Below are 27117 nucleotides of genomic sequence, written 5' to 3'. Positions count from 1 at the left end.
CTCAATTCAGCATCTAATTGTATTTAGGGGCTGAGGGTTTTTTAAGGAAGATGAGTAGCTGGAAAGTAAACAGATGCACCTGTTAAATGCCAGGCTCCAGCAGCTCAGGCTTTCCACACCGAAATGAAGGGCAAGGGTTTTCCATGTGTTTGTGGGATTTATTAAGCTCAAATGAGAGAGTCACCACCAAACTTCAGGGTCTTTTCATCTGAGCTTTGCAGATGAACTTCCTCGTAGGGTGGGGTTTGGGTATGGGTTTTTCTTCAAAGATGCTTAGTATTTTGCTGATTCCTATAAAAGCATTGACTTGCTGAGTCAGATTGCTGAACCACCTGTTTTTAGAACCAAACTGAGTATTTTCCTTCTCATGAGGAAAAAAAAAATCATAAATTAAAAAAGAGGAATAATGAAGGGCATGCTGATCTTGTTTAATTAATAATAATAGTGGGGTTTCTCTCCATCAGTGCTTTCCTTTTTGAAAGTGGGGTAGATTTGGTGAAAATTGAATGACACAATATGTCCCATGTTTATTTGAAAAACAATCCCAGGTCTGAAAAAATCAACGCAGTTAAAATAAATCACTTGCCTCACTTCCACAGCATTTGCATTTTTTTTTCTTTTCCTTGGGTGGTGCTTTATGATTCCAAAATGATCCTGCAGAAAACATGAAATAGCCATAGAATATTATTTCTGTCATCCAAATTCTTTGATCAGTCCCAGATAAAATAGAGGAAATTTAAAATTCAGGAGAATGAAGACTAAAGATGATCCATTGATTCCTTTAATATCTATTATTCATGTTGTCTCTGTCTCAACCTGGAATATCAGTTCTGTGCAAATCTGGAGTTGTATAATTTTGCCATCTTGATGTCAATGGAATTATGGTTCCTCCCTGAAAAGTCTGGAACGTGTCTGTGAGTGTAACAGATGCAGAGAGAAACCTCAGTAAATACAGAGCATATTTTTATGGAAATTATGGTGATTCGACAATGAGGTTAACAAAAGTTTTGATTACTCAACAACCAAGCCTGCAACTAGCTGTATCATTGGATTGATCCTGTAGTTATAATTGATGTAAAATTGGGTGGGGATTGTGAGAAGCTGCAGAGATTCTTGCTGAGGGTTTGACTTTGCCCCACTCAGTCAAGTGAATTTCCCTTGCAGTGAATCAACTGCTGCTGCTGCACACATTTAGAAATATTGGTTTTTACCTGCCCATCCTGCAGGTACAGCAGGATTAGAGCAAAGGTGGATCATCAGCAGCCCTTGGGTGAGCAGGACAGTAATTCAGCCCTGCTGGGCACCTGCTTCATTCAGAATATTAACATGGGTGGCTCTGGGAAGCTGCAGCGCCTTCCACGCCCCACTCGTCTCCGCACTGGAAGGTGATGCATTCGAAGCAGGCTGGGATGGAGCCATGCATAATGCATGAGTGTGAGGAGAAATGTCCCTGCCTGGGCGTGCTGGGGGCTGTGGGCCTTGGAGGAACGGCCTATAGCCTGTGCCAGCCGTGTGTGTGACACAGAGTGTGACACCAGAGTGTGACACAGTGCACAGCTCCCCACTGGGAGCTGCTGGGGAAGGACAGGTCCCTGTGCCTTCCCCAGGGGCTCAGCTCAGCTCAGCAGGACACAGGTGGCTTTGGGGAATTGCAGGTTTGCACTCTGCCAGAGACGTTCTCTGGGTAAGGGAGGGCATAAAACCATAGAACATCCTGAGTTGGGAGGGACTCACAAGGTTCATCAAACTTCTGCCCAGGACACCCCAATAATCCCACCCTGTGCCTGAGGACATTGTCCAAACACTCCTTGAGCTCTGGCAGGCTTGGTGCTGTGACCACTGCCCTGGGGAGCCTGTTCAGTGCCCAAACACCCTCTGGGTGAAGAACCTCTTCCTGATATCCAACCTAAACTTCCTGTGGCACAGCTCCAGCCATTCCCTCAGGTTCTGTTGCTGGGCACCACAGAGATGAGATCAGGAGATCAGTGCCCAGGTTTTCACCCAGCTTGGATGAGTTGTTTGGTGTCAGTACACTAGTCCTCATGAATATTCCCTTTTCCATTCTTGTACATGCCAGCTCTTGGCTGGTCAAGCTTGCTCCTGCAGCTTCAACCTTCTGCAAGACTTATTAAAAAAGAAAAATGAAAAGATCCAGAGACACAGGCCCATGAAGTGTTCATAGAAATGATCCTAAATATTACCCCCATTATAACTTAATGTGGGAAAGGACTGCAGACTTCATCAAATCCATCTAGTTGACATGACTCTGCTGGGACTGCAGTTATTGATTATCATTCCTTAGCAGCTGTTTTCAGAGAGGCAGCTTCCTTACTTGATTGATACATCCGTTGGTTTCCAAAGGGTGATGGGGAGCTGCAGCAACTGCTCATGGCAATGTTCCTCACTTTAAGACTGATAAAGAATTTCAATGACAATATTACAGTTGCATGCACTTAATCTGTAATCTTATTGACAGTTGTGAAGTCTGCCTAATTACAGCTTTATAATGAGAATAAAACTTCAGCCAGTTGGTACTTTGAGTGCTTTACTGGAAATATTGTGGGCTGATCTCTCAGCAGGGATCCATTTGATAAAGATCTGCCCCAGTATTTGGTTCCTGTATTTGGTTCCTATGTTGGATCTTGGTGGGGCTAAAACCCTGGTACCAACTCAACACCTGCTGTAACCAAATTAGCTCACAGTTTCATAAAACTACGCCAACTTGTGGGGAATTTATTTCCTAATTTCACAGATGGTTTCCTGTGAAGTTTGAAGGAAATTTGTCAAGATTGTTTATGACTTTCAGATTTGCTGCCTTTTTTTTTTTGGTCACTGATGCAGAAATTGTATCAGTTCTTCTTCCAGCACGTTCCTGTTGATGGCAAAAGGAATCAGTGAGAAAATGTGCTCTGCACACCTGCTGAGCCAGGATAGAGTCACAGAATGGTTTGGGATGGAAGGGACCTTAAAGACCACCCAGTTCCAACTTCCCTTCCATGGCCAGAGATATGTCCCACCAGACCAGGTTGCTCAGAGCCATGTCTTTTAAGACCTGTTTGACAATATTCTTTCATTGCCATAACGAGGTGAAAATTCCCCCAAACTAAGAGTATATTGAGGTATTCCCTGAGGATTAATTTAAACTCCATTAAGGGGATAATGAGGGGCAATAGCTGAAGGCAGTATTGAAGGGCTGCTTTGTTTTCATTTTTTTTTAGGGTCCCTGGGAAGTGAGTTCTGGTGAGGCTTTTATGATAATCAATAGGGGTACTTTCTCCACATCATATTTAATTATATATATATATAACATAGGTCTGAACCACTCATTTTGAAAATCTGCGGATTTTTGAATGTTTGGATAGAATCTAAGAGAGATCCCAGGTCTATTCCTTTGGTCCAGGAGCATCTCAGGAGAATCTTCACTTTCCATAGCATTGTGTGCAGTCAGAGTCTGCATTCAGGGACTCTGCTTGGTCTCCTTGGTTTCTGCTCAATTAAGGTGAGACCCATAACATCCTCCTCAGAAACTGCCCAAGGCAGGCAGTGATACAGTCTGAGGAGCAGGAGTTGTGGGTTTCTCCTGCTGCTGTGCTCAATCCCAGTCTTAAAGCATCTCTCACATGAAAATAACAACAACATAATCGTTAATAGCAGCAGCAATCACATAATAATTAATAATTAATGATAATAAATGCTACAGCAGACTCGTGTGTAGTGTGGTTGAAGGGTTGATTTCTTGCTGACAATCCTCTTTTACTGCCAGTCCTCTCCTGCCTACCCCCAAGCCTACTCTGGTGCCTCACATGAGGCAATCCATCAATATTTCTTTGCTCACGTCTTGATCTTGCAGATGTTGTAGGAAATAACATGGAGGGCATCAAGGTTTTCCTTTTCCCTGATCCTATTCTTGTTCCAGGTCTCCTCTCATCCGACACAGGGGACTAAGAAGGTCTGAACTTTCAAGTTAAACCTTGAAACAAGTGGATGGTAAAGTTATAAAGCTCAACTGAGGACAGGAAGTCAATGGTCAGAGTGTGTACAACAGGTAGAGGCATGGAGAGATTCCTCAAGGCTGGAGATGGAGGATCAGGAGCTGTGCCTCATGAAACAGCACAGATACACTCTCTTGGCTCTGCTGCTCATCCCAGCAGTCTCCTGAAGGTAGCAGAGTGCTCATTAAACCGTGTATCCATCTGTATTACGTTATAATCAAATCTGTTGTGGGGAGGGGAGCATTGTCCACATTGGATCCTTCACTGGAGAGGAGAGGGGAAGGCTGGTCCTGCAGCCTGTGACTAAACCTGCAAGCTGGGCTTGCTTTGAGTGCAAGCAGTATTTATTTCTACTCAAAACCTACAGCATTGTCTCATTTGTGGTCAAATACTTTTGTGACAGCACTATAAACAAGGTTGTTCTTTTTAAAGTGTGTTTCTTGGTCTTTTTCACTCCCAGAAGGTCTGATAAATGCCTTATGAAGTCATTTATATTTATGAAGTTGTAATATTACACCATGTACACAAGTAAATGCTGTGTACAGGGAGGTTTTTCTCACTTTTATTATTATTTAATAATAAAACTATTATTAGATAGGGAGCAAAACAGTACAACCCATTGATTTTACCTCCTAAGCAGACCTGGTGGTATCTCAATGGTGGGAAGGGCAGCTTGATCACTTCCAAAGGTGTTAGTAGTGTACTACCTACACCCTTTTATATAATCATCATACTACATACAACCTTTTATATAATCATCAAGGCCCGTAGGCTTCATTTGAAGGCTGGGTACCAGGGCTTTGCTCACACTTTTTAAAATAATTTCCACAGAAATGCTGCTTTTTGCACAATCATTTTTCACATTTTTGCACTAGAGGAAAACCTTGCAAAGTCAGAAGAAAACAGAGATTTTCAGAGGAGAAGCTGTGGAAGATTTGAATTGTGCAGTCTCTGCTTAGTTGATCATTAATTTTCATTCTGAAATGCTTTCTTTGAGACATGGAATGGAAAGATTCCCATTTTTCCTACAAAAGTATTTTTGGGAAACATAACCATGCGGGAGAACATTTTAGCTACAGGTTGGTTTGGATCCTCTCTTCTCCCTCTGGGGTCTCTGCTCAGGAGGCTGGGCCTGCAGCTGCCCCACACCGTGAGGCTTCTGGGGACCACAAAAACCCCCAAGGCCCAGCCCTCATGTTTCCAGATCCTAACAAGAATGGATTCAGGAGCGTTTTTAATCAGTCTACCTTGGCCCTGCCCTTTCCAGCCCCCACATCTGTCTTCTGGCTTTTTTGATACCAAGAGGAGCAGAAGCTTTTCTGCTGCATGCCATGGTGAGAGCTGTGAGAGCTTTTGGGCACTAGGGAGCCATTCCTTGCAGGCACAAGTGATTCTTATATTTGTGAGGTTCATTTCAGCCTGTCCCACAAACATGGCTTTTTACCAGCTGTCCATATTCACAGGTGGTTTCTTGTACCACAGAGTTCACCTTTGCTAGCCTGTGGCCCCAAGTGCTGGATCCCATTCGTTTAGCCAGATGAGGTTCTGCCAAAAATGTGGCTTTGAAGCAGTGTTTTGGCACCCTTGAAAAATCTTGCAGCTATAAGACCACTTGAGTAACATTTTGTGAGTTCTGGTGTGAGTTAAAAAGCACAAGCAGGCGATACTTGCAGATAAACACTTCATCAGACACGCTTCTCCCAAAAAATTCTTCAAAGGCAGTGGCAGTGACCTGCAGTGCTGCTGTCTTAAAGATGGCTGGTAAGTCTTCCTTAATAAATGCAAATAGTTTTGAGTCTGAAGTAGTTCTGGCAAAACCCAGAGTCCTTTTATACCTCCACAAATGACTCAGACTTGTGGTGAGTTGTACTGTTAAGAGTGCAAAGTGAGTGATGTTGCTTCCCTCCATCCAGGAGGCTGGAGGGAGATCATGGAAAGCTACAGCAGAGCAGCTTCTGCATGCTAATGGGCATGGGGCAGGATTTTACAGTAGTGATTTTCCAAACAGAAGGAGCCTGACCCTCAAGCGAAGCCAAGGCTGATTTCAATGCCCAAACTCCTTTTGCAAACTGGGTGGTTTGAAGTTTTGGCTCTCGGAAGTGGGTCTTGCTTAGCCAAACAGACTGAGCCCCTGTCCAACCGCATGCACAGCACACACCACAGCCTCACGTGGCACCAGCCTGTGCCTCATGAATATTCAGCGTGCATTGCTCAGAATTGTGCCATTGTGGTGGGGTTGGGCAGCACCATGCACACACACACCCCTGCCCAGTAAAACACCCAGCGCTTGCAGGACCCTGCACCACACCAGGACCTTTGATTCTTTCCCTTCTGATTGACCAAAGCACTCAGTTGTTTTGTGGTTAATTTGTGCTGGGAGGTATCCTGTGCCCTTTAGCTGGTCTGGGGAAGGCTGCAGCCACCTTGGAGCTGGGCTGGAAGCTGTCTGGGCCTGGCTGAGCGTGGGGCTGGCGCGTGCTGGCGAGTGGCCCTGCAGAGGAGGGTGGGTGTGAGAGCTGCAGCTGCAGCTCCTCTCCTGGCCTGTCATCCTCATTCCCACTGCGTCCCCATGTGCTGGGGAGGCTGCTCTGAGCCTGGCTGGTTGTCTCTTCAGTGTGCCAAGGAAGGGGAACAGGCAGGAACAAGCAGATGCCCTTCAGCAAAGCTCAGGTGCTGGTTATACTTAGTGACCTGTTGAAAGACACTGAACCCAGGGGGTCAGAGCGTGTTTGGGAGGAGTTGTTTGGTATCTAATCAGTTTTACATTAATATAGGGTGAGATAAAACTCAAAGCAGACATGTAAATGTGGTGGACTGTGGGGATTTGTGAAGGAATTTTGAATGAGTTAGAGACAGGACCTCTGAATTGCTTTTGACAATGCCATTTATTTTTCTTATCTTCTGCATAGGCAGGAAGGGTGAGCTCAGCTCACATCTTCACTGCATGGTTCATAAGGTCACAAGACTTCTAGTTAAAAGACCTTTTAAGGATTTATTAACCAATAAAATGCTGCCAGCAAGGATATTTATGGTTTTGACCCAATCCTTAAATATTTCGTCTTATGGACTCATGTTACAGTGCAAGCTTTCTAAGCCAATCATGACACACAAACCTACAGTGCTGTACTTTAAAACTCTAAATTTTCCTCTACTTAGCTTAATGTGTCTCTGCTTTAAACTATAAATCCACATTCTCATTTCTAACACCTAAGCTTGGAAGCCTTTTCTAAGGTCTCAAATAAAATCCTGTGTTTAATTCTAAGCTTTGGTTCACAGGTCCAAAGTTCTGAGAATTCCCTGCATTTCAGATTCCAACAGTGGACAACCTCATCTTTAATTTTAATTCCTGTTTAGAATAAAAAAGAAAGGGTTTGAGGAAGGTTGATGCAAGTCTGGATTCACTTGATGGTCAATGAGAAAATTTCTCATTCGTTTGCCCCTTGATCTCTGTTTACAGCACCAGACACTGATGAGACAGGTACTTTGGCTCTGGTGTAAATGGTTACAGGAGAAAATGGCACTCTGAGGAAGCCAGGCAAAGGATCCCAGCTGGGGCATTCTGCACCCAGAGCTCCTCTCCCTGCTTTCCTTGTTTAGGCAAGGAAATGTAGGAGAAAAATGTGTTTAACCACTATCTCAGCAAGGAAGCATTTCTTTACCAAGAGGGTGATCAAACCCTGGAACTGGCTTCTAGAGAGAAGGTAAATGCCCCAAACCTGTAAATGTTTCAGGGGCGTTTGGAAAATGCCCTCAAAAACATGCTTTAGCTTTTGGTCAGCCCTGAATTGGTCAGGCTGTTAAGAGTAGGTGATGGTTGTAGGTGCCTCCCAACTGAAATACTCTCCTCTCCTCTCCTCTCCTCTCCTCTCCTCTCCTCTCCTCTCCTCTCCTCTCCTCTCCTCTCCTCTCCTCTCCTCTCCTCTCCTCTCCTCTCCTCTCCTCTCCTCTCCTCTCCTCTCCTCTCCTCTCCTCTCCTCTCCTCTCCTCTCCTCTCCTCTCCTCTCCTCTCCTCTCCTCTCCTCTCCTCTCCTCTCCTCTCCTCTCCTCTCCTTTCCAATAATTTAAAAAGCCTTCAAAGTGACTGAAGCTGCAACTGAAAGAGAAAACACGGTTCTGACAGGTGCAGCTCAGGTGTTTTTAGCAGCATCTAAATTCCAGGGGAGCTGATACAGCTCAAATCCCTGAGGCCTGTCTAGCCAAAGTCTTCCCAAGTCTCCACAGATTTATAGTTCTGGATTCTCCCTCTTCCCCTTCCCTGCCCAAGGAGCTTTGAGGTTCATCTCCCTCCCGTATCACCTTTTGCAAAGAGGTTTGGCTCAGCCCCTTCTCCATAAGGGAGAGGAGGAGGAATGGCTACAGGAGCATCAAATCCCATCCAAACAGCTGGACAGGACAGCAGGGCTGCAGCTCCATGTCCCCTCAAGGGAGATGAGGAGAAGGCAGATGTTCTTCCTGCCCTTGAGAGTCCTGACAGAGCTAGCAGGCTGTGGGTGAGGGGAATGTGCTCCCAGTATGGACCTGGGCACTGGGAGAGCCATGTAAAAATCACTGAACTCGTATCTCCCTTTTCTGTGCTGAGATTTTCCAGCTAGCAGTTGGCACTTCTTTTTTCCATGCACATGGGAATATTTGCCTCAGGTCTAAAAGACACAGAATCCCTCTCTCCCAGGTCTCCTTTGGCTGCAGAAAGAGGCCAGATGCTTTCTCATCTCCTCCCTCTCACATGCTCTTGTTCCCAGAACTGTGTCACTTGGCCTCCGTCCATCTCGCTCTGATCCTTTCCTTACCTGGTACAGCTGAGTAAATGTCCCAGTCATTCCATGGCAGGAACAGATGGCTTTCAGGATATACACACACCTGGGCAAGCCTGTCTTGAGTAACTCAGCATCTTCCCTTGTGAGGAGAATGAGAAAATGCAGTTTGGCATTTCTCTGCATGAGAATGCAGCCCACTGCCAGCCTGCAGGAGGATGAGTTGAAGATCATTGGAAGGAAAAGGCTTAGTTGGTCATTATGGATCTTATAATTAATTGGGATTGACTCAGGGAGCTCTGTTGGAGTTCAGTTTGTATTTTTTGGCTCAGTTCTCATTTGTTTGCCTCTCTACTGCCTGTGTCCCAGGGAATGTTTTCCCCTGGCACGTGTCCTTTTTCTGCCATCAGCAGATGATGTACCATGTACACCAGCTCACCTGTGCAATTTAATGTTGAGGTTTTGTGTGATAGACAACTTAAGTACCTCAAAGGCAGATTTGCATAAATTTTCAGTACTCTGACAGTAATTTTTAAGCACAAAAAATACCAGGTTGTGAATAATCACAGAATCTTAGAATGGGTTGGTTTGGAAGGGAGCTTAAAAATCATCTCATCCCATCTCTCCTGCCATGGGCAGGGACGCCTTCACTTGTTCCATGCCCCATCCAGCCTAGTCTTGAACATTTCCATGGATGGGGCAGCCAGAGCTTCTGTGGGCACCCTGTGCCTGGGCCTCAGCACCCTCACAGAAAATAAAACACCTCCTGTTCAAGTGCTCACTGGTGACAGTGCCCAGTTGTTGAGCTGCAGGGTTTTGAAGTACCTTTACTGAAAAAGAATATGAAAAATGGCCAAACCTGTACTCTTTGTTCTGGATGCCATTGTGTAAGGATGGTTTGGAAGGATGGAGTTGCATGCTCCATCACCTCATCACTGTGAGCAATCAGGACCTCCAGCTGTGTCCTGCAATGCAGCTGTGTCTGCTGCTAAACCTCCTCATCCAGGTGCTCTGACAATGCTGGAGCTGCATTTTGGAGCATTCCAAACTCCCTGCCCCAGGGTTTCTGCAGGAAGCAGGCATGGGCACATATCTGTAAAAGACTGGTCCCTGTTTTGTGGGGTCAGCACTCAGGATCCCAAAACAGGCACCAAGGTCCCTTGTCCTGTGCCTTCCATGCAGCCCATAGGATCCAGACATGTGTGCTCATCACCACAGGTCCAATGCTGAACACTTAAAAATAGTAAAAAGGTTCATTTATAGAGTATGTTGATGGAGAATATAATTGGATGTGAATGGTGCATGAAGAGAGGAGAGCTCAGTAACACAACAGCAATTTTTGCACTCAAGCCCATCACTGTAAAGCAAGGCTAATACGTGTAATAGTAATGAGTAATAGAACTCATTGACTCAAGGCAAACACTCTCTGATGACTCACAATTTTTGGAGATTTGATTTGATTATAAGGACTAAGAGGCTGGATTAATTTTGTTTCTTTTAGTATTGGTGACTTTTTTATTTCCTGACAGATTGCAGTTTTCCTGAATTTACTCTTTGTTCAGAATGATTTGACAAGTGGCATCTCTCAAATCTGTTTGGCTGGTGCTGTGTTCAAGCTGTTCTTGAGGACTTGTGCAGTGTGTGAAATTAAAGCTGTTTTGTTTAGGTTGTCATGAGCACGTTCTCTGGCTGGATGAAGAGTCCTCTCAGAAACAGGTTGTGGGTGTAAACAGATTAAATTCACCTTTGTGGACTGGATATTCCACAATCCTTTCATAAAATTTTCCTATTTTAGTGGCTGGGTCTGATACTAAATTTTTTTGCTAGAGAGGTTGAGATAAAATATACAAAGTGGGTGGGAAACACTGTAAAAGTTAACTGCTTTACAAATATAAAAATGCACTAGTTGAAAATGGTCGTATGCACTTGTTTTGTTCTAGCCAGCACCTCCCATGGACAGGGGAAGTTATATAACAAGCAGAAAGCTTTTTTTTTTTTTTTTCTGATTCTGAGGTTGGATTGAGTTGCAAGAAAGATTATTCTGTATTTGAAAGCCTTATCTGAAAAATGGTTTCTTACTCATGGAACTATTAAACAGTGGTAAAAGCAGGAGTACTTTCCTTTCTCAAGACTTATGAAATAACAAAATTAAATTGTCAAAACTTTGAATAGGAAAATGGTTTATTGTGGCTAGCCACAAACTTCCGCATTCATTTATCAACAACCAAAACTGGAAAACGCTTTGATCAAGCATTTGGCATTTGAACTTGTTAAAAACAAAAACAAAAACAAATTTAAAAAATGGAATTTTCAGACTGAGTAAATGCAAGGTAGGTTGAAATCTTCCATTCAGCCCTAGCAACAACACAAAGCACTTGCAACCAGCTTGCACTTGCCTTGCTGCTGCAAGAGACCCACCCACCGTGCTGCGGTTGGAGATACTCATCCATCTTATCTAACCCAGGCACAGGCACAGGCAAAACAAGGATTTCAAGTAGGTCATCGGTTGTAATTTCCTCAGCCTGTGGCTCCAGTCCCTTTACTGCTCCTGCTGAGGAGCTCCTGCTGGTGCTGCTGTGAGCAGAGACATCGCTGCTCCCTGAGGGTCACACAGGGCCCGTAGCGGCCACCGCCGATGCCTTTGCAGCTCCTGCCTGTTGTATTTGCTGGAAATGCCCCAAAAAAGGCAGGGATGATGCATCTGACTCCATGTTCTTAGAAGGCTAATTTATTACTTTATAATACTGTATTATATTAAAGAGTACTATACTATACTAAAGAATACAGAAAGGATACTTACTGAATGCTAAAAAGCTAATAATGAAAACTTGTGACTCTCTCCAGAGTCTTGACACAGCTTGGCCCTGATTGCCCAACAAGTAAAAAACAACTCACAGCAGAACCCAATGAAACAGTCACCTGTGAGTAAACAATCTCCAAACACATTCCACACAGGAGAAGCAAAAGAGATAAGAATTGTTTTCATTTTTCCCTGAGGCTTCTCAGCTTCCCAGGAGAAAAAATCCCGCGTGAAGAGATTTTTTCAGAGAGTGTGAACCAGAATCCAATGAAACAATCACCTGTGGGTAAACAATCTCCAAACACATTGCACACGAGCAAAACAGAGGAGAAGCAAATGAGATGAGAATTGTTTTCCTTTTCCCTGAGGCTTCTCAGCTTCCCAGGAGAAAAAATCCTGGGATGAAGGGATCTTTTCAGAGAATGTGAACCACCTGCCTTTAACAATTTATTCTTCTCCCCCCAGCTATCGACCTGTTGTACTGGCGCGACATCAAGCAGACGGGGATCGTGTTTGGCAGCCTCCTGTTGCTGCTCTTCTCCCTGACCCAGTTCAGCGTCGTCAGCGTCGTGGCCTACCTGGCCCTGGCCGGCCTCTCGGCCACCATCAGCTTCAGAATCTACAAATCCGTCCTACAGGCCGTGCAGAAGACGGACGAGGGCCACCCCTTCAAGTGAGTGCCTTTGTGCTTGTTGGGAAGGATGAAAGTGTGCTTAGCAGAAAGATTTTTGAATGTAGAATCTGAAGAAGGAATAGAAGTTTTGATATACAGGAAAAGAATTGCTGAGCCAGTTTTACTGGATAACCAAGGAGGCAAAGAGTATGTTGGATAGAGGGGTTTTTGTGGCTTAGAGCAAAGGATAAACCCACCTCAAGTGAGTGGCTTTGTGGTTGTTGGGAAGGATGAAAGTTTGACAAGGAAGTCTCACAGATATGTATGCTTAGCAGAAAGATTTTTGAATGCAGAATCCGAAGAAGGAATAGAAATAAAAGCAAGTTTTGATATAGAGGAAAAGAATTGAGCCAGTCTTACTGGATAACCAAGGAGGCAAAGGGTGTGTTAGTTAGAAGGGGTTTTATGACTTAGAGCAAAGGATAAATCCACCTCAAACAAGAAGATGTTTTTACCAAGCAGAAAAATAGCACAGGCAAACAAGTCAGCAAATGTTACAAGTAGAAAAACGTCTCAGAATTTTCCACTGCAAGACAATTGAAAAACAACTTCTAGTTTAAACTGCAATGTACTAACTTTTAGTGATTGGAGAATAATAACATCTATATGGTAATTATAGCAGTTATGATAGGCTATAGATAAAAGTTAAGGTATAGATTGGTTCTACTGCATTAAGATGCTTAGCAAAGAAAAGTATAGAATGCATTGTAACCAAAACCAAAGGGTCTCCAGGCCTGCCTGCAGCTGGAGCTGACAGCTGTGGGCACAGCTCTGTCACCCACCACCCTGGACTGCTTTAACTCTTGGATGGAATAAACTGCATTTTGAAGAGCTGCCTGGAGTCCCACATCTCTCATTTAAGCTCTTACAGTGGTGATGCCCAAGTGCTGCTTTTTTGTGCCAGAAGAAATTCTCTTCTTGCTCATAAAGCAGCAAATAAAAATATTTTCACAGTGTCTCAAAAATTGTAAGGTTCTGTCAGCTTAGATCCTGGAGAGAGAAAGGAAAATGAAACACCCCCAAAATTGTCATCCTCTAGGACATGGGATTTTTTTCTCAAAAAGATACAGGAAATTTTAAGCAGAGAAAAGGAGCTTCTTTAGAGCTGGTGATAATAGAGCATACCTGCAAGAGAAAAGAGCATTGTTTCTGGGCACAGTCTATTGCCCTTCAAGTGAGTGGCTTTGTGGCGCTGCCCAAGCACTGCTTTTGTGCCAGAAGAAATTCTCTTCTTGCTCATAAAGCAGGAAATAATGACATTTTCACAATGTCTCAAAAATTGTAAGGTTCTGTCAGCTTAGGTCCTGGAGGGAGAAAGAAAAACAAATCACCGCAAAAATTTCATCCTCTAGGACATGGGATTTTTTTTTCTCAAAAAGATATGGGAAATTTTAAGCAGAGAAAAGGTGTTTCTTTAGAGCTGGTGATAATACAGCATACCTGCTAGAGAAAAGAGCATTGTTTCTGGGCACAATTTATTGGGCGTAGAAGGCAACTATTGATATCTTTTCTCCAGCAACCCGATATTAAGTGATGGTGGCAGTGCCAATGCACTCCCCACTCTCCACAGGGTCTGGGGGGATTGCTCCACGAGAACAGTGATCCTTTCTCCTCTGCTGTGCCCACCAGTTGGTAAACCAGGTCATGGAACTGGTGTGGTTGACAGACACACACACACACACTGAAAAAGAATCTTGTTGGGGTGCTGCTCCTCCTGCTTCACTTGGGCCAGTTCTGAGCAGTGACTCAGGATTGGGATGCATAGCTCAGGGAGCAGCACAGAAATTTGTGGGGAAAACTCCAAGATCAGATTTGTATCCCCGTTTGGGTGAGAAAGAGAGAGAAATCCCATCAATACCAGGCTCTGTGTGGGAAGAGGGCGAGGCTGGAGGTGAACAGCCCCAGCTCAGCATCACCCAGAGGGGAGTGAGGAGGATGTGCTCGTGGCCCTGGGCCTGCAGGGAGGGGAGCTCATTGCTCCAGCGCAAAGAAATGGGCTCTGGGAAGGAGGGAATGATGGGTTGGATGGGTTTTAGTGTGAACAGCAGGGGAAATTTCCCAGGTTTGTAATGGGACCTGTGTTTCTGGCAGAGCCTACTTGGAGATGGAGATGAATCTTTCACAGGACCAGATCCAGAAATACACAGATTGTCTCCAGCTATACGTCAACAGCACAGTCAAAGAGCTGAGGAGACTCTTTCTCGTTCAGGACCTTGTGGATTCTTTAAAAGTAGGATTGCTTTAAATATTTTTAACCCCTCTCTAGAGGATAAATCTACATTTCAAAGAGCTGCTTCCGATGTTGACAGGGTTGTCATGAAACCTAGTTTTGTGTAGCTCCAAATATGAAAGTTGCTCTGCTTTTTGATTTAAAAACCATTTCCAGCACTTTAAAGGTTTGGTATTTGAATGTATTGATAGGCAATACAGGATGTAAAAATTTGCAGAACCAGCTTAGCTCCACCTCAGTTCTAGAAGCATCCCAGCAATTTGCTTCTATTGCTTTGTTATAAAATAATGGTCCCCTCTGTTAATCTGGATTTCATCTGGTGGCATTACCTGCTGAAATAACTATTGATTTTTAGCCTTACACTCAAGCAGGTGTCCTTTAGAGCAAGGGGAAAATCATTAAGAGAGCAGACATAGGTTAGGCTCCTAAATTAGTAAAGAATTTTTGGAAAATGTACCCATCTTTCAGCCTCAAGTGTACCAGTCTCTGGGATTACCACTTCAGGGCTCTGTTTAACCTGTTTGGGGTTAAACATCTGCCCTGACATCATAAAAATTGGATGTAGAAATCTGCCTATGCCATTCTCAATGCAGAGTTCTACATGGATGCAATTTAAGCCCTAAATAGACATGAAAGCTGAGCTAAGAGGGTGAGAAGCAGAACAGAGAATGGGTTTTATACACCTAGAAAAACTACCTTGTTCCTAATGTGCCTTAACCACTCTCTTCCACATTAAAAAAGGCTAATGTGCTGTTATATTAGCTATTTGAGCAAACTGTTTTCTTCTTATGCTGGCACTGGAGGTGATGTAATGATCCATCTTTAATTTAGTTTGCAGTACTAATGTGGCTGCTGACTTACGTGGGAGCCCTCTTCAATGGCCTGACTCTTCTGATAATGGGTAAAAATCAACATTTCTTTGAAAAATCTATTTTAAAATTGAACTCCCTCCAGATTTCATCTTAGACAAAACAGCCTATCCCTGGCCTGCCTTCCCCTCAGTTAAACCACCAACATTTATTTCCCTTCCCTGTAAATATTAATTGTTCTGTCATGCCGTCCCTCCTGCTAGAGCTACTTTGCAGTTTATGGTTTTGTGCAGCTCCCAGTCCCAGAGCAGTGGGGAATTCCATATTTGGGAGGCTTGAGCAAAGTGCATTTTTAATACAAAGCTCCCTGGTGGATCAGCTGACCAAGTGGCACGATAATGTGTTTGCCACCAAAGTAGGTCTCTCCTCTGGGGGAATCTGATCTGCAGAACATAACACTGTGCTCCTTTTCTCCTCAGCTGTGGTGTCTATGTTTACTCTCCCCGTTGTATATGACAAGTACCAGGTAGGTCTGTCTGCAGGGTGCATTTGGGGTGGCCCTGCCTGGTTGTTGCCTCCTTGACTTGGTCTCCTCTTGCTCTTTGCAGGCACAGATTGATCAATACTTGGGGCTGGTGCGGACCCACATAAACACGGTGGTGGCAAAGTGAGTTCAGCAGCCAGCTCTGGGAGGTTGTGGTGCCCTCGCGGGTGGCTGGGACCTGGGTGACCCTGGGGACACTGTGTCCTGTCAGTGGTGTCCTCTCAGAGAGGTTGAGATGCCTGGAGGAACCCTCCCAGCTGAGTGCAGACCAAGGCACTCCGTCCTTCTGTCCCCTCCCCTGCTGCTTGGGGGATTGTGGGCAGAGCAGCCCAGTCACAGACTGGTGTCCACACTGGTACCTGGCCAGGACAAACAGGAAGGAATGAGTTCATTCTCTTCCCCACTGACCACTCCAAGCCTGGTTTTTTGCATGAGCTGTTAGCATTAATGGCCAAAGTGGGAATTAGGACACTACCCTGTCACAGAAAGCAAATACCTGGAAGCACCATGATCTTCAGTGTTTCAAATCCCCATGACACAGGGTGATATTTTGAAATTTTGTTCTCAAAATTCTATTTTTATACTCTATTCCTGGCTTTCTATAGACCATGGAGAAATAATGCTGGGGGGAGAATATCACTGAACATATCCCTAGATTACATGAACCACCAAAATCCAGGCCTGTAAGAACACCTGATGGGCATCACTTCTGTTTCTCATGGCACTTTATTCACTGTTGAGACAACACACTGAGCATGGACTAGAGATGATCCCTGCATAAGAGCCCAAGTGGGGAACCACTGGAATGGAATAACTGCCTCACCATATAATCCTTTTTCTTTTTCTTCTTTATTTTTTAGGATTCAAGCTAAAATCCCAGGTGCTAAGAGAAAGGCAGAGTAAATCAGACATCAAGAATTCATCGACTACAGTAGTGCATAATGGGGAAATCTGGAGTGAAAACAGCTCTGTTCTTACACTTTACTGCAAATTTATCATTCTTTTTTTTTTTCTTGACACCATAATCTTAGAAACATAAAACTCAGAAGCAGTGCTTTTCCCCTGCTGCTTCTGCACTTAGAATATTTGCAATCACTTGTGTCAAGCACTAAAGTATAGTAAAGAGAAAAGTGTACTAGATGTGGTTTTTTGTGTTGCTTATAAAAGTGCATGATGGTGAGAGCCTAAATAATATTGACCTCTTTATTTAATTTTTTTTTTAGTGTTTTTCCTTCTTCTATTGGCATTGCTTCTATAACTTTTAATGTTACATGTGGCTAGGGGCTTTCCTGCTTAGCGCACTTGATGCAATAGTTAAAATTGCTTCTACGTCACTGGGTTGCTGGTTGGATTCATCTTTATTAACTATATAGAATTGTAGACTGATGTTTTAGTGTTTTCCAGCACAAATAAAATAAACAGTAATCAGTACTTATGGTAATCAGTTTTGTATAACTCAAAAAAAAAAAAAGAAAAAAAGAAAAAAGAAAACAAAACCCAGTACTTTTGTCGTAAAGGATTGACAGGCTGATTTACATGTATGGTAACTGGAAAGTTCCAGCATGTTCAATTTATTACAATTTGTATTACATTCTCTGTAGTTCCTAATGGACTTAATTATGGACTCTGAATATTTGCACTTATGTACTTGATACCGAATGCAGAAATAAATGTTACTAAATGTAAAAAAGTTCTCTTTCTTGTCACCACTGGGGTTACCTTGACATTTGGGCACTGGACACACACTGTGCAAAAAGGAGCATTTTCCCTCTTTCTCTCTCCTCTGGACGTCAGCACACACTTTGCCCTTACATCATGGTGCAGTCCAACAAGTAGTACCTGATGTCTTACTCTTAGTTAGACGTGTTAGGTGTCTAACTAAGAGTAAGTAGCTCATCTAATATTTTTACATCTTGATTATCTTCCTTGGAATAAAAGGAAGATCTCTGCACACAGTTTGTTTATGTTTGGTGGTGTTGTAGCAAATATCAGGTACATGAACCAGGGTCTCTTCCTCCATTTGCTCGCTGTGCAAACCACGAGCAGCACGGTGTGGAGGTGTTAACACAGCACAAAGGGCTCTTCAGTTTCCTTATCACCAACTGCTCTTTTACCTAAAGCTCTTCTCTGAAATCTGCTTTAGACAAAATCAATGTCAAATCCAGAGGCTGGAAGCTGAAACAAGCATTTATTCTGGCTCAATAAATGGTGAAGTTTTTTAAAAATCAGAATTTGGTGTTTGAGAACCATGAGAGGAAAGAAACAGCTGTTGAACATTATCCAAAGTGCTTCAAAACAAACAATTGGTTAAGTGCTTGATTTGCCCATTTGTGGAATACATCTGTGGGATTTTTTTTTTCATATAAGAATATGAACATAAAAATATCTTCAGCCAAATTGCTGGTTTTTTCTTTTTCAATCACAAATGTTTTATGAATAATTTATTTTTATACAAAGATTTTTAAATACTTATCCCAACTTTGTAAATTTGAAGTCTTTCCTTAGACTAATTCATTATTTCACCTTTGTCTCAGTTCCATATGGCCACAGTCACACCTGTCCAAAGCCTGTTTTGTATCTAAATGTAAGACCCAAATGCACATAAGCAGATGTTAGAAACATTGGTATGGCTGTGGGCTAGTTAATTCTTGTGACAAGTCTCAAATACCCTTATTTTCATTTAAGCTTTATATCTAAATGTTAAAATATTAGGTTGGGTTTTAAATGTCATCTGCAGCTAGATGGGAACATTTTTCCTCAATAAGAAACTGAATGTCTTAAAAGAACATATATTGGTTTTGATCAAACAGAGTATGTTTGCTTTAGCAGGTGCAGTTTGCAGCCAAGAGTTAAAATTCAACAGGAACCCCCATTTTTATCTGCCTTGGAGTTCCCGTGTCTCTGAGGAAGGGAGTTCAGACCATACAAAGCATCCCTGAGGATAAAGATTCACCACCAGCCTTCTTATTACTTACAAGATGAGTGTGTGGGCCCAACATGTTGATTTTGAAAATGAGCCCATTTAATATCCCATCCCTCTGGTCCCATAAATGTGTTTTTCCCTCACACCCCCAGTACAGTAAAATCCAAGACTGGCCTTTGCAATGCTGAACCCTAAGCACAATTTAAAAGCTACATCTCCTGCATATTTGGAAATAAAGCAAAATGAACTTTCTGGAAGAGTACACCTATTCTCAGGAGCCTAAATCAATAGAGACCAAGATTCCCATTCTTGTCTCCTCCAGCATCACCCTCTCTCAAACCCCAATCCAGCCCTCAATCCTCCTGACTGTACCCCTGCACACACACCTCCCAAACCCACATCCTTTTCACACTGCCCACCTTGCCAAGCAAACTTCCCAACATCCTCAGAGCTGCTCTGACTTTCCATATATTTGGCAGTAAGAGCCTGCAAGACCAGCTGGAGTGGCTTAACCTGGTGGATGGGACCAACTGGGAATCCCACACTGGGATGTGGGAGAAGCAGAGGATTTCAGGCAGAGTTTGAATTGCTGATGCTGCTCGTGGCCACCATTCCCTTACTGGGATCACAGCAGCACTTTTTGTGCTACCTTTGGACATGGAAGCTTGGAGAAAGCCAAATTCTGCTAATTCCTGGTCTTGCAATACACACCTTGCAATAACAGAGTCCCTGTGCATATGGGGAGGGAAGGTTTGTGGCACCCTCAGTGTCCCTGTAAGTCTCACTCGTAGAGCAGCACCTTGTGGAGGGGTTGGACATCTATATTTTTTGGTTTTCAAACAAATGTGGGGAGAAATAACCAACACTGAGCTGTACTTGTTAAAATATTTTGGTGTGATTACAGTAGATGGCTGAAGACAGCAGAATAACCCATTCATGAGCTGTGCTCTGAGACACACAGGCTGTGAAGCCCTTTGGCTTCTGATCTCAGTCTGCTAAGTAAAAAGCAGCAGAGGGAAAGCTTGACTGGTAAAAGCAGCAAACTTGTGGGTATTTCTAGGCAGGTGGAACCTGGGAAGTAGCTCACTCTGCCTGGGTAAAATGCAGGGGATGGTGTTAAACCATTCATTTATCTTCAAATTGTCCCGTGGGTGAGGGACCTGGACAACAAATCACCAGTGATTCAGGGGTCAGCTTTTCCACCTGCTTCCAAGGCTGCTTTAATGAGATAAGGCAGTGAGGGGTGTTTTGAGGACCCACTTCACCAAGGGATGGTGTTCAGGTGGTTGGAGGAAGGTCTGTGCTAAATTCCTGGCCTGGGCTCTGCCTCCCTCCTCATCTCTGCATGGTTTGTGGTGCTGATGTTCCCTTTCTGGAGAGGAAGCTGAGAGGTCTCCAGGGTGAATGCCACAGGCTTATTTAGAGGTAGGGACAGGTGCAGACCAGACCTTTCTATGGCTGGGAGCTGGCTGGGTAATGTAAATAAAACTTTTGATCTGTTCAACATAATGTTCCTCTTCAAGGAAGGTAACAAGTCCACCTGCTGAGCTGAGCTGTGAAAGCCAGCCCAAATGACTGGGCTAATTGGAACTGAAAGTAATTTAACTCTGGCTTGGGGATATGAAATCAGAAGTGCCATGCTGACAGGTGACAAAACCTTGTCAGAATACTTACATGAGTCTTTTCTCATCCTCTGTGACTTTAAAATATCTTCTCCATCATTTCTCTTGTACCTTGCAGAAACTTTATAACCCTGCTTCTAAACTGCTGCCTGTTAAGTAGAGACTCAATGATTACTTAAAAGTTCTGTCAGAGCTTTGTGTCACTTAAATGTCTGCTCCTGTGCCTTGAAATGATTACTGCATTGATATTTCATGTGAAATGTGAGTATTCTCTAAGGTCACTGGCTTTGATTCCCTGGTTCTTAGTGCTTCAGCAGCATTCCACCCCTCTACACATTGTATTTGCCTCTGTTACTCATCTCTTTTATGCTCCTTCTGCTCTTTAATATTTATCTAGTGAGAGTAGGATCATAAAGCACACGAGTTCCAGGAAAGCCCTGGAACTGGGAGGAGATAAGATTGTTCTAATATTCTGTGAGCAGCTAATCCATTTAAAGAGAACCTGTCTGCTCCCCCATCGCTTTTGCTGTCTCCCTGCTTGCTTTCAGATGGCAGCTGGCTCCCATCCCTGTCCTGGTGGGTTACAAGTCAGTCAGCTGTGATCCTACCACCCTTTCCCTCTCCATATGGGCCAAGAAAATTTGTGGCAAGCCCAGTGTTTTCCCAGTGCAGCTTTGAGAAGACCAAGTGTGATGTATTTCTTCCTGACTCCTCTTAATACATCCTTTTCTTAGGCAGAGGATTAAAATCTGCTCCATCAGGGAGTGTGGGTTTCCTTGGATGCCAGGAATGGCTGGAGTTGGGCTGCTGGCACCAGGGAGCCTGGCTGGAACATGCAGCACTGCAGAAAATGTGACATTTGGGTCAGGGTGAGATGTGGCCATTGACAGGAGTCAAAAGCTGCAGTGCCTGGAGCAGGAGGAGGAGAGGGCTCTGCTCATTGCTGCCAGGCTGCCTTGGTGCTCAGCGCCTGTGCAGGAGAGGGACAGAGCCCTGATCCCTGACAGAACAGGGGAAAGATGCTGAGAGTGGGGACCCTTCTCCACAGGGGAAAGGGATTAGATTCTAAGCAGGTAAATGGGCTTGTCCTGCTTCTCTCATTTATCTGACCTGCTCATTTCCTTGTCTTTGCTGTCTGCTGTCTTGGCTTGGAAAGACAGGAGTCTGCTAAGGAAGGCAGGAGGCTCCCCTGAAATGGAGAATGTAAACCCTCCCCACCTCTCCGAATTGCTATAAATTTTTAATTAAGGGGCTCTCAGGCAAAAATATGGGAGCAGGAAATAACAGTTCTTTAACAGGGAAGAAAAAAATAAAGGATAAACAATGCAGTGCATTAGAACAACACTGACAGAGTCAGAACCCAACCTGACACCCTGTGGGTCAGGGTGTTGGCAGCAGTCCCATTGGAATTGTGGCTCAGCCCTCCTGCAGTGTCAGGGGTGGTTCTGCTGGAACAGGGATCCTGTAGAGAAGGATGGATTCTTCCTCCAAAGATGCAGTAGAAGTAGAGGCAGCTGCTGTTCCTCTGGGGAATCCAGTGCAGAAGCCGTGCTGGTGTCGCAAAACCTCCAGATTATATCCAGGTAGGAATGCTTGGCTGGTGTTCCAGAATCTCCAGATTATATCCAGGTAGGAATGCTTGGCTCCTCCCTCTGGGCTCACATCTCCCAATGGGATGCTGTAGTTCTTATCAGCCATGCAGTGACATTCAATAGCTGTTATCAGCAATGTTCCCTCCCGAGGGAGGTGTGAATGTGATCACTCAAAAAGAGAGAGAAGGAAAACTGCCCACTTGACAAAAAATAATCTGCCATACAGATGGTAATGGAAAACACCTTGCCTTGCAAGTTGGAACATCTGCTCACAGGGGAAGAGTCAGGTCACTGTGCGCTGGAGCTCTCCTCTGGTCAGCATCTGATCCAAGTGGCTGCCGCTTCTGCAGCTCCCCTAGAAAGAGCTCTAAATCCACAAATGTGTCAGAATGATAGTCTGGGGACACCAGCAGGTGTTTGCAGGGCAGGTCAGTTACCTGTGCACTCACTGTTCTGTTCAGCATTCTGGCAACCCCTCCACAGCTGGGACATGCTCATCTCTGCATTGCCCCATTCTCCTCCTCCCTTTCACTCCTGCTGCCCCAGCCAAAGCACTGGGAGATGCTGCAGGCACCAGGGGCAGGATTAGAGGAGGGAAAGAGCTGCACAAGTCTGTCTAAGAAAACAAAACAACCAAGGACACCTATGCTGACATGCTTTCATTCCTTTTCCCTCCTGCCTGCCCCTCCACCAGCAAGTCAGACTCATTTCCCTTGTTCATTGAATATTAAAGAGGTTCAGCCTCAGGGCTGCAGTTTATGCCTCCTCATGAGTCTTTTTGTTTTAGCTCAAAAAATAATTCAGTCCTGCATAGCTGATTGTCATTCACACCAAGATTCCTGTGCACACACTTCCCTTTATGAGGGAGCTGTAAAGAGGATTTAGTTATGCTTTTACTTCTTTTGTACAGCCCTCTAATTTAGATGTAGTAATATAAAGTACCCCAGACTGGTCTAAAAATGACAGAATTATAGAATTATTATAGAATCCCAGAATGGTTTGGGTTGGAAGGAATCTTAAAGCTTGTCTAGTTTCAACCCTGCTGTGGACAGGGACATCTTTCACCATCCCAGGCTGCTCCAAGCCCCATCCAACCTGGCCTTGGACACTTTCAGGGATGGAGCAGCCACAGCTTTTCTGGGCACCCTGTGCCAGGGCCTCAGCACCCTCAGAACCAAGAATTCTTTCCCAACATCCCACCTAACCCTGCCCTCTGGCACTGGGAAGCCATTCCCTATGTCCTGTCACTCCATGCCCTTGTCAAAGTCCCTCTCCAGCTCACCTGGAGCCCTTTTAGGTTCTGGAAGGGGCTCTCAGGTCTCTGTGGAGCCTTCTTCAAGCTGGACAGCCCCAGCTCGCTCAGCCTTTTCTCACACCAGAGGTGCTCTGGGCCTCAAAGCACCTTTGTGGCCTCCTCTGGACTCACTTCAACAGGTCTGTGATCTACACTATCATCAAAAATTCTTATGACATTTTGTAGATGTACCAGAAACAATAAAAAAATATATGTACCATCCAGGCAGTGGAGTGACTTCAACAGCAGATGTCTTTACACAAAATATTCCTCATTTGCCAAGTTAGACATGAGGTCTAATTTAATTTCTCCTAATTCTACAGATGCTTGCTTGGAGAAACCAGCATCCACACAATCATTACACTGAGTGACAAAGTATCACTTTTGGCACAGGTTAAGCAGAATTACTGAACAGTTAGCAGCAGAACATCAGCTTGACTTGTCAGCATCCAGCAAATTTGAGATGCTCAGCTAGGAAGAGGTGGGCTGTAGCCTCCTTGAAGAACCTACCTGGGGAAGCATCTCTTGTATTCCTCCTAGCTGGAAACCTTGAAGTCCTGGAAACCTTCTTCACACCTCTCTCACCTCAAAAACTACACAATTTACAACTTTTTCCAGATGAAATCTAGAAATATGATGAACTGCAGAGAGAAAAACTCTCAAAACCCATACTCTGAGTTTTCACGTGCCAGCCTAAAAAAACCTGAAGGAGTGTAAAATTCTGATAGTACTACTGTCTCTTTTGAACACCAGACTTTCAGGAAATTAGCTTCAATTCGAATTCTGACATCATCACATAATCAAGAATCTCTCTTCATCTCAAGTGTTTTCTCCCACCCACTTTCCCCTCAGCAGTCACACGTCCATGACTCACATACTACACCAACAGTGCAAAATAAGAGAAAACATTTCTCCTCCTGCCATTTAGCCAGAGCTACTCCCACAGCTCCCCAGTCACAAGAGACTTGAGTAAGTCAAGCCTTCTACGGAGAAATGGGGCTGTCTCTGTTATGCAGGACTTGGCAAAGAAAAAATCAGCATGGGAGCCCTTAAAGTACCTGGAGTCAAAGTGTGATGGGTATGGTGCCATGAGAGAAATTATGAGTAAAGCAGATAAAACCTTGATTAATGCAAGATTTTTAAGGAGATCTCCAGGAGCAGATGGGAATTGGGAGCATAAAATGAAAATTAAAAAGCTACTGAGCTTTGCTAAAGATACCAAGTGGTGAAGTATCAGGGGTGGGATGCCATAGGGAAGGAGAGGGGTAATCTTGACATCCCTGAGCAGTAAAGATCAGATTGTATTTTGCATTACAAAGTTCTGTCCTGGATTGATAACAGAAAATTACCTTGTTGGCTGCAAAGCTGCTGCTTAGAAACAAATACTGATGGGAAAATACAAATACATACCTTAGAAACAAATACTGATGGGAAAATTCTGGTTAAACACTGCTTGAAAATGCTCAGTGGGGCAGAGGAATGCTGTTAGGGTTGTACAAGGGAATTACAGGACTGGAGTCCAGAAGAGCTCAGCTTTGTTACTTTTAGCAAACCAGAGGCTGGGAAGGGGAGATAAAATTGCTCTTTACATTTACATTGGGCATAAACACAGGAAAGGTAAAATCTGTCTAAGCTGTTGCTTAATTAAGGTGCTAAATGATGACACAGGGAAAAAAATTCCATTCCATGGTTTGAATGTTCACATTTATTATTGGTCAGGGAAATTAACACTGGCTCCCAAATAGGAGTTAGGAACAAGTCCTGTGAATCTCTGAGTCATTCAAGGTGGGAAATAGGTTATGTAAAATGCAGAGTGTTATCTTGTTGATAACATGTGCATAACAGCTCCCCATGTGGCTCTCCTTCATGAAAGGTGAATTTACAAAAAAAGTGAGTTTACAAGAGAGGATTGAAGGGAACCACACACAATTTTTCCCCCCAGCAATTACTGCACCAGTAAATTTAGCCAGCAGAGAGTGCCTGTGTTTGTTTTTCAGGACGAGAATATTACATGGATGGGGATGTGAACAATCCAGATCTGCTGAAGTCAGAGAAGCTCTGACTGATCTGTCCAGATCACGTGAACTCAAAATTTGGCCCATTCTCCTTGGGAAGAAAAGATTCCTCTGGTCATTTATTACTAACTGGCAACGTCTGGATCCCAAGGAGGATGTTCCAGGCTCAGCTGTGGAACTCAGAGAGGCAGACACTCACCCAGACACCCATGAGGCCATCGTTAGGCTTGTGACAACATTTTAAAGGCTTGTCAGTTCTTCCAAATGTAGATGGTTCTTCATTACTCCTCTTGTTTCCTGTGAGTTAGAAAGGTGCTATAAAGACAGAATGGTTTGTGTCTTCCTCTGTGAATCTGGTTTGCCATAATTTTGCAGGTGGGAGAATGGTAACCAGATTAGATTCAGGTTGTGATGGATAGGTTCATAGAAATGAGTGCAAACAAACCCACAGGGGGTTTCTGTTTGGTATAAGTAAATAGAAGTGGGAAAAAATCTACTCCAATTCCCTTCTTAGTTTTTAATAAACTTGTCAGGATGCAGGTGATTTATGAGATGGAAATTTCCATTCACAGTGAGCTTGCATTTCTTCAGACTGAGAGTTGTAGTGTCAGGAAGGAGAGAGCAGATCCTCCTACACAAAATCACCTCTGCTCCTGTAGGCTGGTGCTGCATTTCCCAGCTACTCTCACCTTCAGGCTGGGCAGGGATTTTTCTCTCCCCATTTGATGATCATTGCAGCAGCAGAATTTATTTCAGGTGCAGGGCAGCAATAAATCCTTAGAGGTCTGGGGCTAGAAATCAGAGTATTCCTGAGCTTAAATGTCCTGTGGCAGCAGTAAAACCATCCCAACGCATGACTTATCCTTTGCTTTTGCACTTTGTGTGTCTTTAACTTATTTAACACCCTCATCTTTGACAGGAATTCAAAGTAAGACCTGCAGAAAAGGTTTTATTGGACAAGCAGAGGCAGCATGATGGCAATGGAAAAGGCATTTCTCCAGGGGAAGAGAGAGCCCTGTGGAGGACCTTTCATGTAGGAGTCACCAGACCTCTTCTTCTGAGTGTTAAAGGACTGAAATTCCTGTGCAACTCTGCAGAGCTGTTTGAAGAGAAGCCCTGGCTTGAAATATCTGCTGGAAAAAATAAGTGACTATTTCATATCAAAGTTCTGATTTTGAGGCTGTTGTTACAGAAAAAAAAAAAAAAGAGATATTATACAGTTCCTAAAGAACAAGGAACATTACTATTATTTTTCCATTAAAATCTGTAATTTCACTGATGTATTTGTACAAAGTTGTGACGCCACAACTGTGGGACCATAATACATCTGAAAAAAAAGTGAAGAATAGGTAAATATTCTACCTAGAAATGTTTTATTGCTTGAAAAGGAACCAACCTATAATTCATCCTCAAGAACAATTTCTGGTTGAGGGGCTAAACTCACCAGGAGAATGGAGTACTTTGGTATTATAGTGCTGGGTTAATGGTTGGGATCCATGATCTTAGAGGTCTTTTCCACCTTAAGCAATTCTGTGAGAATAAATCCATTTGTTTGCTTGGCCCAGGGCTGCCTGAATTTCAGTCAGGTACAAAACTGAGACCTGAATCCTGTTTAAGACTTGAAAAGATATTCACAAAAAGAGACCTCCTCTTCTTCCTAGCAAAGTTTAATTGCTAATTATTCAATTGGCTGTCATCAAATGAGCAGATGAGTTTTTTCCCCTCCCATAAAGCCAGATAAAATAGGTCTTCTGCAATTCCAGGGAAAACTGTTCATCCAGATAATGGCACTTTGCCTGCAGGGCAATGAAGACGTTGATCCTTTTATTTTGGGGATGAACTGAAGACACTTTGCCCATTCAAACCACAGAA

General features: G+C 43.8%; 1 protein-coding gene across 2 annotated transcripts in view; it reads left to right on the top strand.

Annotated features, from left to right (window-relative positions):
- RTN1 (reticulon 1) overlaps nucleotides 1-17489 on the top strand; it is a 126762-nt gene extending 109273 nt beyond the window's left edge. For both annotated transcript variants that reach the window (XM_063159738.1, XM_063159739.1), the window contains 6 exons: nucleotides 12009-12216; nucleotides 14308-14446; nucleotides 15278-15347; nucleotides 15735-15781; nucleotides 15864-15922; nucleotides 16660-17489. In XM_063159738.1, coding sequence (XP_063015808.1) covers nucleotides 12009-12216; nucleotides 14308-14446; nucleotides 15278-15347; nucleotides 15735-15781; nucleotides 15864-15922; nucleotides 16660-16702 — 566 coding nt within the window. In that variant the 3' untranslated portion in view covers nucleotides 16703-17489. The remainder of the gene's footprint in view (nucleotides 1-12008; nucleotides 12217-14307; nucleotides 14447-15277; nucleotides 15348-15734; nucleotides 15782-15863; nucleotides 15923-16659) is intronic.
- Nucleotides 17490-27117: the final 9628 nt, after the last annotated feature.

This window comes from Melospiza melodia, chromosome 6, assembly GCF_035770615.1.
Source record: "Melospiza melodia melodia isolate bMelMel2 chromosome 6, bMelMel2.pri, whole genome shotgun sequence".
Taxonomy (NCBI): Eukaryota; Metazoa; Chordata; class Aves; order Passeriformes; family Passerellidae; genus Melospiza; species Melospiza melodia.
The sequence above is the reverse complement of the archived record's forward strand: the minus strand, read 5'-3'. Positions and strand labels throughout refer to the sequence as shown.